General features: G+C 44.9%; 1 protein-coding gene across 1 annotated transcript in view; it reads right to left on the bottom strand.

Moving 5' to 3' along the window:
- The window catches only part of LOXHD1 (lipoxygenase homology domains 1), a 260,830-nt gene extending 244,470 nt beyond the window's left edge, over window positions 1-16,360 (bottom strand). The window contains exon 1 of the mRNA XM_038744101.1: window positions 16,231-16,360. Coding sequence (XP_038600029.1) covers window positions 16,231-16,360 — 130 coding nt within the window. The remainder of the gene's footprint in view (window positions 1-16,230) is intronic.
- Between the last annotated feature and the right edge of the window lie 251 nt (window positions 16,361-16,611).

Here is a 16,611-nt window from a genome sequence, read left to right as displayed (position 1 = left end):
TGAAATGCAGCAAGGTTAAAGTTCCCCTGCATTTTGGGATGTCCATATTACAAATCCTAGGGTTTGAGGGGATTCACACTGAGCACACCAAAAGAACAAAGGCACAGACCCCCAGCGAATCTAGCATTCGTTTTCAATTAATCTTAAGGGTTAAATGTCTTGGTTGAGTGCTGAGTTGAATGTGGATTGTCAGCTATATACCACAAGCACTTTTCTGAACATTTGCACTTCACATTAACTCCCCTGGATCCAAGTGCACACGGGTACGATCTGGAGTAGAGTGACATGATCTTAGCTTCCAAGTCTGGCTGCTTCAGAAGAAATGTCAGGCACAGTATAAAGAGCCCCAGGAATAAACATAAGAAAAATAAGTAACACCATTGCTATGGAAACCCCACTGTAATTCAGCAAATGAAGCTTTAAATTCCTGGAATCGTATAATATGAAATAATAGGGTCTGCTGATGTATTTCAATTAATGTTCATCCTTTCATATTGGCACCGGGAAGCATCTCATTTGGATGGCATCATTTTAAAAACTGAATAAATGAAAGAATGAATATTTGTAAATAATCTGAAAATGCTGGACTCTTTTATGGTATCTGTTAATCACTTACTATGTGTTAAGCACTGTTCTAAACAATGGGGTAAATGCAAAATAATTAAATTAGATATACTTCCTGTCCCACATGGGGCTCACAGTGTAAATCCGAGGGAGAAGGATTTAATCCCCATTTTGTATTTGGGTATTCACCCCATCCTCAGCTCCACAGCACTTATATACATACCTAGAAATTATTTGTGTATAGTAATGTCCTTCTCCCTCTCTAGATAATAACTCATTGTGGGCAGGGAACCTGTGTACCAACACTGTTGTACTGTCTTCTCCCAAATGCTTAGTGCAGTGCTCTGCACACAGTAAGTGCTCAATAAATATCAATGATTGGTTTACAGACGAGGAACAGAAAAGTCAAGTGACTTGCCCAAGATCATGCAGCAGACAAGTGTCAGGGAGGGATTAGAACTCAGGTCCTCTGACTCCCAGGCTCTTGCTCTTTCCACTAGGCCATGCTGCTTCTTTTGAGAGAATTTATCGTACTGAGGGGAGGACCAGGGGAACATTGAATGTTCTGAGCCACGACCAACACTGGGAAGACCTGCAAAATCTCAAAGGCACTGGAATGGTTCACTAAAAGAGGAAATGGTGACTTGAAAGACTAGACCATTATTGCTGTGACATTACTCAATCAAACCAGTGTTCTGCTCAGCTCAGTTTGCTGTCTCCAATGGGAACAACGGGATGGTTGGAAGAACAATGAGATGATCGCCCTTCTGGATCAAACCCCCATTGCCACAAGGATGGAAGGGACAGGGACATTTTTCCATCTATTAATCCCTCATGCATCATTCATCAATCAATTACTGAGCACTTTCTGTACACTGAGCATTGTTTTAAGTGCTTGGAAGAGAGTACAATACAACAGAATAGGAAGTCACCTTCCCTGCCCATGCATTTATTTATCCAAACTCTCCTTAAGAGTTCTGTTTTTTTCGACCTCCCTATGATCAAAAGTTCCCTGGGCCTTCCACTTGCTTTTCTGCATAAAGGATTTTCTGCTGTTTGCTTTGAACCTGTTTGGAACCTGCTTATTTTGAGAAGCTGCCTGACCTAGTGGATAGAGCATGGGCCTGGGAATCAGAAAGACCTGGGTTCTAATTCTGGCTCCACCACGTGTCTGTTGTGTGACTTTGGCCAGTCACTTAACTTCTCTGTGTCTCAGTACTGTGAACCCTATATGGGACATGGACTGTGTCCAACCTGTTAAGCTTGTACATACCCCAGTGTTTAGTACAATGCCTGGCACATAGGAAGAGCTTAACAAATACCATAAAAACAAACAAACAAACAAAAAACCAGGAAGCTTCAAGTTTCACTGAAAGTCCCCTCACCTCGTTGAAGAATTTGGTGGACAGCAGTTCCATGTTGTCCCTGTCCACACCCTCCACCCCTGCCAAGTGATCTTGGACACGTCATTTAACTTCTCTGTGCCTCCACTTTCTCATCTGTAAAATGGGGATTAAGTACCTGCTCTCTCTCCCTGTTAGATGTGAACCCCTTATGGGACATGGACTGTATCTGATCTGATTGTATTATATCTTCCCTAATGCTAGGCACAGAGTAAGCGCAGAACAAATACCACAAATATCATCCACGCATGTCAGTGTTATTGAGAGCGAATCTATCCTTGAAATCAATGAATAGTTCAATAAGTCATATTTATGGAGTGCTTACTGCATGCAGAGCACTGTACCAAGCTCTTGGGCAAGTACAATACAACAGAGTTGGTTGACATGTTCCCTGCCCACAAGGAACTTAGAGTCTGAAGTGGGAGAAGAAGCAGTGTGGCTTAGTGGAATGAGCACGGGCTTGGGAGTCAGAGGTCGTGAGTTCTAATCCCAGCTCCACAACTTGTCAGTTTCATGACTTTGGGCAAGTCACTTAACTTTTCTGTGCCTCAGTTACCTCATCTGGAAAATAGGGATTAAGACTGTGAGCCCCACCTGGGACAAACTAATAACCTTGTATCTCCCCCAGCACTTAGAACAGTGCTTGGCACATAGTAAGCGCTTAACAAATGCCATTATTATTATCATTATTATTAATATAAATGAATAAATTATGGGTGTGTGCATAAGTGCTGTGGGTCTGAGGGTAAGTGCAAATCCAAGCGAGAGGGTGACACAGAGGGGAGTGGGAGAAGAGGAAACAAGGGCTTATACTTGGGTCCATGGAAGTCCTGTAATGCACCTATTCTAGTCCCTTGCCATTTCAATTAATTTTGCTCAGGCACCAATGGGTAAGTGGGAAAAGATATATCCCACCTCCAGCAGGACACTCACTTGCATTTTTATGGGTTTTTTTTGTGGTACTTGTGAAACGCTTACTATGTACCGGGCACTGTACTGAACTCTGGGGTAAATATAAACTAATCAGGTTGGACACAGTCCACGTGCCACATGGGGCTCACAAGTCTTACAAGTCACAAGTCCCACGAGTCACAGTCATTTTACAGATGAGGTAGCAAGGCACAGAGAGGCTAAGTGACCAGCCCAAGGTCACACAGCAGACAAGTAGAAGAACTAGGATTAGAACTGAGGCCCTTTGACTGCCAGGCCTGTGCTCAATCCACTAGGCCACACTGGTTCTCGTAGGCCAACCTGCTTCTCGTGGTGCAGGGATGGTGATAGTTTGCCCTGACCCTGACAAACTCTCATCCAGTATCCTTGTGCCCTGTAGTAAGACAGCAGATAAGGAGAAAATGTATCGTCTCTGGTCCCGAATAAAGTATCTCTGAGACCTCAAAAACAGTAGGCAACACCGCACCATCATCCAACTAATAAGCAATCTTTGAGTACCATACTCGAAGTGGCAGCTTATTAAGGACCACAGGAGTCTTCTCCTTACCCAGGGGAAAACTAAAATAATAGGAAACCGTTAACCACATTCTGAGACAGGGTCCTAGTTCCATCACTTTCTAGGGTAGCTATTTGTCTGCTTTATTTTGGACAATCTGTTTTCAATTTATTTTTATGTGTTAGTGTTTAATCTTTCCATCGGTGTCTGTCACCGTTCCCCTCTCCCATCCCTCATTCTCAAATGATGAGCCTCCTGAAGGCCAGGGACCATGTTTAATGCCCACCTGTATTCTTTCTCAATCAATCAATCATTGGTATCTACTGGTATGGTATTTTTTAAGCACTTATGGTGCGCAGAGCTGTGTACTAAGCTCTTGGGAAAGTAGAATATAACAGAGTTGGTAGACATATTCCCTGCCAACAGTGAGCTTACAGTCTAAAGGGGGAGACAGACAAAACTATAAATAGGCAATTTGTAATATATAATTTAAAGATATGTGCATAAGTGCAGTGGGCTTGAGGGTAAGATGAATATCAGATGTCCAAAGGTCACAGATACAAATGCGTAGAATGCATCATCTATGCATTCTACAAACACACCTATATATGTATATATAAGGGTACAAATGCATAGAATGCATCATCAATGAATTCTACAAACACACCTATATATGTATATATAAGGACACACTCATACACACAAATATATTATGAATCATCTACGCCCTTGCATCTGTAACCTTTGGGCATTTGATATTTATATATCATAGATATAAAATGTGTATGTTCTTGCATCTATCTATATGTGTGTGAATATAAATATTTTATTTTTTATATGTTACATATATACATTTGGTCTTCATATTTGAAGAAGACATCACTGAGTATTAAGTTCACCTATGACTGTCTGTACATGTGTGACTGGTCACATTGGGGACACAAAAAAAGTTCTCTTGTATCGTGCTATCATCCTCAATGATGTTGATGGCACCTGGCGCTGTTTTCTCTTTTGCTTCCTCCTCTATCTTTCCTTAGTAAGCTTTTGCTTTGTGAGACCTCCTCCCTTTTTATCGGCGGTATGCCCCGCAGATCTGCCCTCCCAGTTTCAGCCAGACTGCATCATTGCCGGAGATTCTGTTTCACTGGGTCGGGGCACTTAGGACAGTGCTCTGCAAACACGAAGCACTTTAATGAATATTATTACTACTACTAGCACTACTACTTCTTCTACTACCCGTCATACAGAACCCACCCCATCACCGCAAGTGACAGCCTGAGAATGCACTGCAATGAGATGGGGCTGTGGGGTGGTTAGTCAGTCGTATCCTCCCCAAACACACACACATACACACACACTCACACAGTGAATGCCTCTGAGGACATTCTCTTCAAATACAGAGGGCAGTCCCAAAGCAGGGCAGCCCCCTCAGACTCAGATTCAGCTGTCTCTCTTCCTTTGTGTGGAACAACAATTTCCCAGAAATCTCCCTTTCACTTTTTAGGCCAGGGCCCCCACTAGGAGCTACGGGCTAGTGTTGCCTGTGAATAATGGATCCTGGAGGAGACACAGATGCCTCTGTCTGCAACCTCACCCAGGCTCCCTCTTCCCAATTCCATTATGCGAGGTTCACAGAATTTAAACCTCCCGATAAGTCACTCTACTAAGTGGTTCAACCGCAGCTAGGACAGTGGTTAAACCTCCTGGATTAGGAAATTCAATAGACTAAGGCAGAGCAACAATAGGGAGGCTCAACACTACACCATTAAGTGATTGGCAGGACTGTGAAGTGACTGAGCTGTTGTTTCTCTGCTGTAATTGTACCCCGCTGGGGTCATTAGCCAGACTGGTGCAGGAAACAGATATCGGGCATCCCCTGCTGCATAATCTGCCAGCTTCCAGTGGAAGTGCCATCTTGACCACATCTCTACCAATCACTCAATCATATCTTTTGAGGGCTCACTGTGTGCAGAGCACTGTCTTAAACACTTGGGAAAGTTTAATATAACAGAATTGATAGACATGGTCCCTGCCCACAATGTCAAGAAATCAATCATATTTATTGAGCGCTTACAGTGTGTAAAGCGCTGTATTAAGTACTTGGGAGAGTTCAACATAGAGTTGTTAGAGCTGTCCTCTGCCCACAAAAACATGGCCTTGTGGATAGAGGATGGGCCTGAGAATTAGATGGTTGTGGGTTCTAATCCCCACTCTGCCACTTTTCTGCTGTGTGACCTTGGGCAAGTCACTTCAGTTCTCTGTGCCTCAGATACCTCATCTGTAAAGTGGGGATCGAGACTGTGAGTCCTACGTGGGACAGGGACTGGGTCCAACCTGAATTGCTTAATAAATAATGATGGCATTTATTAAGTGCTTACTACGTGCAAAGTACTGTTCTAAGCACTGGTGAGGTTATAAAGTGATCAGGTTTTCCCACGGGGGCTCAGTCTTCATCCCCATTTTCCAGATGAGGGAACTGAGGCACAGAGAAGTGAAGTGACTTGCCCAAAGTCACACAACTGACAGTTGGTGGAGCCGGGATTTGAACCCATGACCTCTGACTCCAAAGATTGGGCTCTTTCCACCGAGCCATGCTGTTTCTCTAACTTGCTTGTATCCAATCCAGAGCTTAGTACAGTACCTGGCACATAATAAGGACTTAACAAATACCATGATTATTATTATTATTATTACAGAGAGCTTACAACCTATAGGGGGAGAGAGACATTAATGATAATAATGGCATTTATTAAGCACTTACTATGTGCAAAGCACTGTTCTAAGCGCTGAGCACTGATAAATTATGGAGATATATGTAAGTGCTGCCGAGTTGAGGGAGGAGTGAATAAAAGGTGTAAATCCAAGTGCAAGGCCAGAGAGAAGGGAGTGGGAGAAGAGGAAATGAGGGCCTAGTCAGGGAAGGCCTCTTGGAGGAGATATGCTTTCAGTAAGCCTTTGAAGGTGGAGAGAGTGATTGTCTGCCAGGTATTAAGAGGGAGGGCATTTCCAGGCCAGAGGCAGGATGTGAGTGAGAGGTTGGTGGTGAGATAGACAAGATTGAGATAAGGGTAGCAGTAGTCGAGTGAAGCTTGTCGGCTGGGTTATAGCAGGAGGTCCTGGAGGTAAGATAGGAGGGGGCAAGGTGATTGAGTGTTTAAAACTGATGGTAAGGAGTTTCTGTTTGATGCAGAGATGGGTGGGCAGCCCCAGGACGCTCTTCAGGAGTGGGGAAACATGGAACTCCTAGAGCAAAGTGATGATAACTATTAACTCTATTGAACTTTCCCAAGGGCTTAGTACAGTGATCTGAAAGCAGTGAAAACCAGCATGGCCTAATGGATGGAGCATGGGCCTGGGAGACAGAGGACCTAGGTTCTAACCCAGCTTCACCACTTGTCCACTGTGTGACCTTGGGCAAGTCACTTCCCTTGGACATCTTTTTCAGGTTCCTCTCCACCCCGCCAGTCCACCCAGAGTGCCCTGACTTTGTTCAGCCCCTCTCTCCATCTTATCTCAGAGTCTCCTGCTTCCCCCATCAACCCCTTCATTGGACTCACTAATTCCCTGCAGGCAGGACTGTGAACCAACTCTCCAGGCTGCCGTTATAAAAACAACATGCTTCAGGCTCTGATTCCAGTGATTTGCAGGCTTAACATGTAGCAGAGACGAGTGTTCAATTAACTAGCTACCCCGATGTTGTGCCAACTGCATCGACTCGGCCGGATTTAGAAGCGCCCTGAAACAATTCTCTGCTTCTGAGTGAGGCAGTGGCTTGCAGAGGGCCAGGGTGTTGTTAAGGAAATGTCGGACATGTCTCTCCTGCTGTGGCTCCAGGGAGTTTGTTGATGCTTCAGGGGATGTAATCTGAGTCCTTCAAGGCAGCTTGGCTGCAGAGAAAGACTTGCAAATAAGCACAGTGCTAACTGGCCTGGCTGACACCTTTATTTTTGAGGTAGCCTCCCTTCTATTTGGGTTGTTCTGTGGAAGTTCTCCTACCACTAGAGTTTAAGCTCCTAGAAGGCAGAAATGGTATGTATCTATGACCGCTAATGCACTCTCCCAAGGGATTAGTGCAGGGATTTGAAAGCAGTGAGAAGCAGCAGGGCCTAATGGATAATAATAATAATGTTGGTATTTGTTAAGCCCTTACTATGTGCAAAAGCACTGTTCTAAGCGCTGGGGAGGATACAAGGTGGTCAGGATGTCCCACCTGAGGCTCACAGTCTTAATCCCCATTTTACAGATGAGGTAACTGAGGCACAGAGAAGTCAAGTGACTTGCCCAAAGTCACACAGCTGACAAGTTGCGGAGCCGGGATTTGAACCCACGACATCTGACTCCCAAGCCTGTGCTCTTTCCATTGAGCCATGTATGGGCCTGGAAGACAGAGGACCTAGATTCTAACCCAGCTCCACCACTTGTCCACTGAGTGACCTTGGGCAAGTCACTTCACTTCTCTGTGCCTCAGTTACATCATCTGTAAAATAGAGATTAAGACTGTGAGACAGGGACAGAGACTGTGTGCAACCTGATTAGCTTGTATCTACCCGAGAGCTTAGTACAGTGCCTGGAACCTAGTGAGTGCTTAACAAATACTGTAAAAAAAGTGCTCAGTAAATAATGCTTATTTATTGCTCGACAGACTGACCAGTTACTGTACGTATTCTGCAAGACTCTAAGATGATTCTAACTCTACTCAAGCCTCTAAGGTGAATTATTGTGGTGCTTGATTTACTAAGAGAGAAGAGGGTGATCTGTTTTCCTGTTCGCTTCAGATAACTATTGAGTTTCTTCAATGTAAATGGTTTTCTTAGTGTTAACTTCTGTGTTCCTGTAAGCGTTGCTGTAGTTCTCCATTCTTTATCACTCATCTGTTCCCACCAGAAGAGCTCTGAAATTTCAGGAATGGTATCAGATGCTACTGAGGGGCTTCTCTCCAAAAAGTGAAAAACACTGCTCAAGTCCAACTCACAAGGGAGGAAGTGGAGGAAAGGGAGAAGGGGGAGGAAGGGAAAGAGAAAGAAGAGAAGAAGAAAAAAGAGAGGAGGAACAGGAGGAAGAGGAACAGGAGGATCAGGAGGAAGTGGAGCAAGAGGAAGAGGAGGAGGAGGAAGAGAAGGAGGTAGAAGAGGGGAAGAGGAAGGAGAGGAGAGATGATGAGGCATAGGCAGCATCCCACAACCATCTGTTCCCCACCCATGGCAAAGACAGCCACAGGCCCAGCCATTATAAATCAAAGAGGAAGAGACTTCAGAAATACACTGGAATCAAGGCCAGGGGCCTATAGTTAAATCCCATTGACTCCACAAAGCCCAGAGTCAGTAAGGTCTGGCCAGCCCAAACACGGCCTCATTTGTGAAACAAACTGCCTGTCTCCTGAGGGCCCAAAGAGTCCACCTCACTCATCGTGGATCAGGGAGCGCAGTCGAGGCTCTCTTCTCAGCTCCAGCACCCCGGAACCTGGCCCAACCCCTCCCACATCTCCCCGGGAGCCCAGGCAATGGGACCAGCTTCTGGATGGCCAAAAGCTCACCCAGCAGTTTTGCAGCCAGGCACAGCAGATAAACAGTACTCCAAACCTGCCCGTTTGGCAGAGAAGACAAGAGCCATGATCTGTTCCAACTGCTACTACTGCTACTCACTGCCTGCTCACAGCACCTGGCTGCTTTGTTTGCTTGTTCCCCAAGTCATCAATCCACTGTCGCCCTGTTCTTGCCCCTCCTGGCTAATAAAGAGGTAGAAGGAAAGCAGCAAGCCCAGCCGGCATCTAATCTGGCCCGATCCATCATTCCTACCTTCTCCCTTCCCATTTCAGGCCAATCGGCAAGCTGGGTGCTGAAAACCCCCTCCGGCTGCTTGGAGTGTGGGGGAGGGGGACTTACTACCCGAGAGAAAGTGGGGGGGGGGGGAGGTGATGGTGGGAATCAAATTAACAATAGTGCTAAGATTTCACAATGCCAGAAGGTTGGAAGGTCCCTGTGAGAGAGGGAGGGGAGGAGGGAGAGAGAAAGAGACAGATAGACAGAGACAGAAAGACACAGAGACAGAGGCAATGACTTTAATAAATGATAGCAGCCCCATTTAGAAAGCTAGGGCCAAAATCTGGAGCATTTCTTTCTCTCTAAAGACCTGGACACATACTTCATCAATACAATTGAAACCATGAGCCATAATCTCCCTAAAATCTCCTCTGGTCCTCTCCAGTCTTCACATCATCCACCTCCCTCTTTGACTCTCCCAATTATCCTTCCAGTATCTCAAGAAGAGATCTCTTGCCTCCCCTCAAAATCTACCCCCTCCACCTGTGCTTCTGACTCAATCCCTTCAAAACTTATTAAAATCTTGCTCCCCGTCTTCTTCCCTCCTTGACTTCCACATTCAATTGTTCACTTTCCAATGGCTTCTTCCCCACTGCTTCCAAAAGTGCCCATGTCTCCCCTATCCTAAAAAACCCTCCCTTGGTCCCACAGCTCCCTCCAATTATTTCCCCATCTCCCTCCTACCATTCCTTCCCAAACTTCTTGAAAGACTTGTTTACACTGCTGTCTCCACTTCCTCTCAACCAGTTCTCCCCTTGACCCCCCCCAATATGGCTTCAGCCGCCTTCACTTCATGGAAATAGCCCTCTCTAAGGTAACCATTGACCTTCTTCTTGCCAAATCTGATGAGAAAAAGAACATATATACTCCTAGATTTCTCACCTGTCTTAGGCACTGTAGACCACCCCCTCCTCCTTGAAACTTTATCCAATCTTGGCTTCACCGACACTGTCCTTTTTGATTCCCCTCCCATCTCTGATCGCTCCTGTTTCTTTTGCGGATTCCTACTCTGCCTCCCCCTCTCTGAGAATGGGGATCCCTCAAGGCTCAGTTCCGGGTCCCCTTCCATTCTCCATTTACACTCACTCCCTTGGAAAACTCATTCACTCCCATGGCTTCAACTACAATCACTATCGCAATTGATTTCCAAATCTGCATTCCCAGCCATGATCTCTCTTCTTCCCTGTACTCTCTTATTTCTATTATTATGATTTATTTATAATAATTATTAAATTGTTCCTATAATTACATATCCTCCCCAACTAAGCCCTCTTTTTCCCAGACTTCTTTTCCCTTCTGATGCAACTATGCACTTGGATTTGTGCCCTTTAACTACTTGGATATTCACTCTACCCTCATCCCCACAGCACTTCCGTACATATCAATAATTTTACTGAATGTCTATCTCCCTGGATCTCTAGACCATAAGTTCACTGTGGGCAGGAAATGTGTCTACCAACTCAGTTTTACTGTATACTCCCAAATACTTAGTACAGTGCTCTGTACCCAGTAGGGGCTCAATAAATACCACTGATTGATTGTTTTAGCCAAGAATGGCATCAAGGTTGTGGACTTTTGTGTTAGGGAGAATGGTAGTGTGAACAAAGAAGGGAAAGTTAGGAAGAGAAAGTTTAGGAAAGAAGATGAGAAGTTGAGTTTTGAACACACTGAGCTTGAGGGGTTAACAGGACATCCAAATGGAGTTATCTTGCAGGCAAAAAGAAATGTGAGATTGAATAACAGGGGAGAGGTTGGGCTTTGATTTATTGACTGACTAGAAGGAAGGGCTTTATGAACTTTGGATAGCATCCTTATAGAAGTGGAGGCAAAAGCCATTTAAGCATGTGAGCGGACCCAGGGCATACCGACTCAGCTATATTGTACTCTCCCAAGCATTTAGTACAGTGCTCTGCACACAGTAAGTGCTCAGTAAATATGACTGATTGATTGTGTTATATTGTCATACTGTACCTCCCAAGCACTTAGTTCAGTGTTCTGCACATAGTAAGTGCTCAGTAAATATGATTGATTGATTGATGAGGGTAGAACAAGAAGAGTAGGTGACACAGAATAGAGCCTTGTGGGGGAAACACAGTCAGGAGACGAGGGGTAGAAGAGAAGTGGAATGTAACTGAAAAGCAACAATCAGAGAGGTAGGTGAACCAGGTGAGTTCTAGGTTCAGCGGAGCCAAGATCTGATAGGGTACCAAAGAGAAGGGGGTAATCAACAATGTCAAGGACCACTCAACAATCAAAGAGGATTCTAGGCAGAGTAGAGCCCATTGAAATTGGTCACTGCAAAGGGTAGCCTCACGTGGACTGAAGTGGGTGATAGTCTGAATGTCAAGAATAGAGTTGGTGAAGCAGGAAGTGAAGACAGCACTTATATCTATTTATATGTGGCTTGTGGAAAGAGTCCAAGCTGGAATTTGGGGGACCAGGACTCTAATCCCGGTTCCACCACTTTGCCTGCTATATGACTTTGATTTGGCTGGTGCCTAAGTTTCCTCCTGAAACTGAGGGGCAAGGCCTAGGGAAGTGGCATGGCCTAATGGATAGAGCATGGGCCCTGGAGTCAGAAGGACCTGGATTTTAATACCAATTCCGTCATGTGTCTGCTGTGTGACCGTGGACAAGTTATTTAGCTTCTCTGTGCCTTAGTTCCCTCATCTGTAAAATGGGAATTAAGATTGTGACCCCATGTAGGGCAGGGATTGGATCCAACCTGATTAGCTTGTATCTACTGCAGTACTTCAAACAGTGCTTGACACATAATAAGTGCTTAACAATTATCATCATTACTATTATTATCCTCTGTAAAATGGGAAGCAGTGTGGCTTAGTGGAAAGAACATGGGCTTGGGAGTCAGAGAACATGGGTTCTAATCCCAGCTCTGCCACTTGTCTGCTGTGTGACCTTGGGCAATTCACTTAACTTCTCTGTGCCTCAACCTTGGGCAAGCCACTTAACTTCTCTGTGCCTCAGTTATCTCATCTGTAAAATGGGGATTAAGACTGTGAGCCACACGTGGGACACCTTGTATCTACCCCAGTGCTTAGAACAGTGCTTGGCACATAGTAAACCCTTAACAAATACCATAATTACTATTATCATTACTGTTGCCACGGCTTCTTTGTTGTCTTCCCCCACCTCTGTAGAGGCAAAATTGAGGGAGGGGAGAAGAGTGGGCAGTAGGGACAAGGAACAGGACTCTTCTGAGCCCTGCTTTGGCTCCAAACTCTCCCCCTTCTCTACCACTGTGGCCACCCCTACTTTCATCATCCCAACCTAGCTCCGGGGACAGCGGTCGGAGTGAGCAGGTAATGCTGGGGTATAAGAAGCCTCATCAGCAGGGAGGTCCCCTGAGCTGGAGCAGCGAAGAAAAGGACATAAAATAGACCTAGATTGCAGGTATTTGTAGGAGGACCAGCGTGACAAGGTAGCAGTTTGGTGTGGGAAGAGGAGCTAGGAAACGTTTGGAAAGGAGGAGGATTGAGCCAGGAAGGGCCGGGTGGCACTTGTTTGAAGAGTTCTTTAATGTTGAGACTCAAAAGTCAATCGCTTTGAGAGGAAATGGTTTCCGCTGGGATGCTGTGGTCCCCCTCAGCACTGAACAGGCGTCCCTTCTTTTTAATGATATTTATTAAGCTCTTACTATGCGCCATACACTGTACTAAGTGCTGGGGTAGATGCAAGCTACTCAGGTTAGATGTAGTCCCTGTCCCACGTGGAGCTCAGAGTCATAACCCCAATTTACAGATGAGGAAACAGGCAGAAAGAAGTGAAATGACTTGCTCTATTTATATGTGGCTTGTGGAAAGAGTCCAAGCTGGAATTTGGGGGACCAGGACTCTAATCCCGGTTCCACCACTTTGCCTGCTATATGACTTTGATTTGGCTGGTGCCTAAGTTTCCTCCTGAAACTGAGGGGCAGACAAGTGGTGGAGTCGGGTTTAGAACACAGTTCCTTCTGACTCCCGGGCCTGTGCTCTATCCACTAGGCCATCCTGCTTCTCATGCTGCCTCCTGCTGCTCTAGTGGGCTGGGGTGCACTCCTATGTGGAACTTTCAATACCTTCAGCTCGTGAGCATTAGTTGGGGTAGGCACAGAAAGGAGAGTAAAATGACCTTCCAGGATGGTGTGGAAGTATCCGATGGAGACCTCTCCAAGCAACAGCAGTCAGTCAGTCTGCTTTCATCGGATAACTGGAGATGAGGTCCTAAGTGAAGGAAGTTCATTGGTTTCAGACAAGGATAGCTCGCAACTGAAACTTTTCCTTGTTCCTCCTGAAGAAAAGTCTTTTCTGTTGGTCCAGACCTGTCAGGTCCAGTAAATTCACAGAGGGAGGATGATCCAGAATGTAAGCTTTGTTGCCAGTGTCTACCAACTCTATTTGCTTTTATGGTATGTGGTAAATGCTTACTATGTGTCAAACATTGTTCTAAAATGGGATTAGAGCCCAGGTCCTCTGTTCCCAGGCCTGCGCTAAGCCATGCTACTTCTTAAAAAAAGGCAAAGTCATTCAAACTCAGTTCTGAGGGCAGATATTTTTCCATTGTTAAATAATAATAATGATAATAATGGTATTTGTCAAGCACTTACTATGTGTCAAGCACTGTACTAAGCACTGCGGGGAATAAAAGGTGATCAGGTTGTCCCATGTTGGGCTCACGGTCTTCATCCTCATTTCACAGATGAGGTAACTGAGGCACAGAAAAGTTAAGTGACTTGCCCAAAGTCACATAGCTGACAAGTGGCAGAGCGGGATTAGAACCCACGACCTCTGACTCCCAAGCCCATGGTCTTTCCACTGAGCCACGCTGCTTCTCTAAACCAAATGGATTAAATGCAACGACAACCACCAACTCTCAGACCAATTTTCCTCCCTTTCTCTATGCCTTCCTTCTCCCCTCCCCTTCTCTGCCTCAGAGCTATTGTGACAATCAATAGACTATGTCCTTTGGAAGCAATGTTGGGCGGGGAAAACAAGTCATTATTCCTATGAACCTGCTTTATGAATTCAAGAAATCCACTCTTCCCTAAGCTAATCCATTCACAATGCTCAGTCCAATATCAGGCCACAGACAATGGATCGGGGCATCCGGGTAGGGTTAGAATATCGGCAGCCACCCCTCAGAGAGCAACAAGTAAGTCTACAATACTTTTAAAGCACCTGCGAAACCGAGGGGAGAGGGAAAACGTTGAACCGAAAGGTCGAGCCCCATGGATTGTGGCTGAGTTGCATTACATTAAGCGCTTAGTACAGTGCTCTGCACGCAGTAAGCGCTCAATAAATACGATTGATTGATTACATGGATTTCCATCAATCATCAGTCAGTCGATCCTGTTTACTGTGTACAAAGCACTGCACTAAACACTTGGGAGAGAACAATCTTAACATCTGTGTGTCTCAGTTACCTCATCTGTAAAATGGGGATTAAAGACTGTGAGCCCCCCGTGGGACAACCTGATCACCTCTTAACTTCCCCAGCGCTTAGAACAGTGCTTTGCACATAGTAAGTGCTTAATAAATGCCATTATTATTATTATTATTATTATTATTATGATATAACAATAAAACAGACACATTCCCTGCTCACAACGAGCATACATTCTAGAGGGGGAGACAGATGTTAATATCAATAAATATAATACAGCTATGGGCAGAAGTGCTGTGGGCCTGGGAGGGGAGATGAATAAAGGGAGCAAGTCACACAAGGTCAGTGAGTTCTGCCACACAAGTCTGACAATGCTCTGGAGACCATTGAAAACCCACTCTCTCCTCATGAATCTTAGACATACAAACATTTCTCTGACAACATTGTAGCTGTTTTCCTGCAAACCCCTAGCATCATGTTATGTTATCGATTGTTTCAATGGGAAATAGGAGGAAGATGTTCAATGACAATTGAATCATTACATGGCTTCCACTGCAACCAGTGAAATTCAAGAAGCTTGAGGAAGACAAAAAACAAAGTCTTGTAAGTTTGTTTCCAGCTTTATAACACTAAAACTGGAAGTGAACTACTGAACTTCACATGATTCTCTTTCTCTGAAACTTATCAGTGGTCGTTAGTACTTATGGGGAAACTAATTTGCCCTGCTTAAAATACTGTTTATAGCAAGCAATGACTTTTTAGCTCATGTCATTGGTTTCCTTTGAAATGCTAAAGGACTGATAACACGATCTCCTCACAATCCGCATTCCTGACAGCTCCCATCCTTTATAACCAATTCACTATTGATTCTCAGCTAAATTATACAATAACTCTATTCCCCTATCCTTTCATCCAATTTTATTCAAAATTCCATATTGAGAACTGGGGATTGAGACTGTGAGCCCCACGTGGGACAACCTGATTACCTTGTATCTACCCCAGCACTTAGAACAGTGCTTGGCACATAGTAAGCACTAAACAAATACCATTATTAGTACATTATTATTATAATTATTACATTATTATTATTATTAAATGAGAAACAGCATGGTCTAGTGGAAAGAGCATGGTCCTGGGAGTCAGAAGACCTGGATTCTAATTCCGGCTCTACCACATGTAGGCTGTTTGACCTTGGGCAAGTAACTTAAATTATCTATGCCTCAGTTACCTCATCTGTAAAATGGGGGTGAAGGCTGTGAGCTCTATGTGGAACAGGGACTATGTCTAAACAGATGATCTCGTACCTACCTCAGCACTTAGTACAGTGCCTGGCACATAGTAAATGCTTAAGAAATACCATAAAAAAAAATGACCATACCTGCTCCTTGCTTCACCCTGCCTTGGAGCACAACAAGACCGTGGTACACCAGTGTGAAAAGAGGGGGCACAACCACCATCATCTTGAGAAAGGCTTTGAGTCCCAGTAATTACTGGGAAACAGGGCAGGGCAAAGCCTCTGTCCCCCAAACCACATCTGAACGCCCCCCCCCCCGCCCCCAACACACCTACACCTCCCATCCTCCATCTCTCCAGGAAGGCCAGAAGCAACCAAGCTCACCTTTATACTGATAGTACTCATGTTCTAATTCACCAGAATCGTCCGACTCATAATTCAACAGCTCTTGCTCATAGAGAGCTATGAAGTTAATTTCTTTCTTCCTTCCGCCCTTTTTCTTTTTGCCTTGCATGTTGAGTCCGTTCACTTCATTATTATTTTGTCCCTCCTTGGCTCTTGGATCTCTTTGGCTCCTTCTGGCCCTTAACTCTTTCGCTACTTCTTGGGTCCCCCACACACATCTCCTTTGGAGTCTTCTTTCTCAGGCAACAATTCTTAACAATATCCTCCTTAGTCACCCGTTTAGTTTGACTCTTTCATCTCCCTCTGAGTCGCTTCCCTCGACTCCCTTAGTCTGTCTCTGCTGTCTGTCTTCAGCCTGTA

Source organism: Tachyglossus aculeatus, chromosome 3 (genome assembly GCF_015852505.1).
Source record: "Tachyglossus aculeatus isolate mTacAcu1 chromosome 3, mTacAcu1.pri, whole genome shotgun sequence".
Classification (NCBI taxonomy): Eukaryota; Metazoa; Chordata; class Mammalia; order Monotremata; family Tachyglossidae; genus Tachyglossus; species Tachyglossus aculeatus.
Note: the sequence above shows the minus strand (reverse complement) of the source record. Positions and strands in the feature narration are given on the sequence as shown.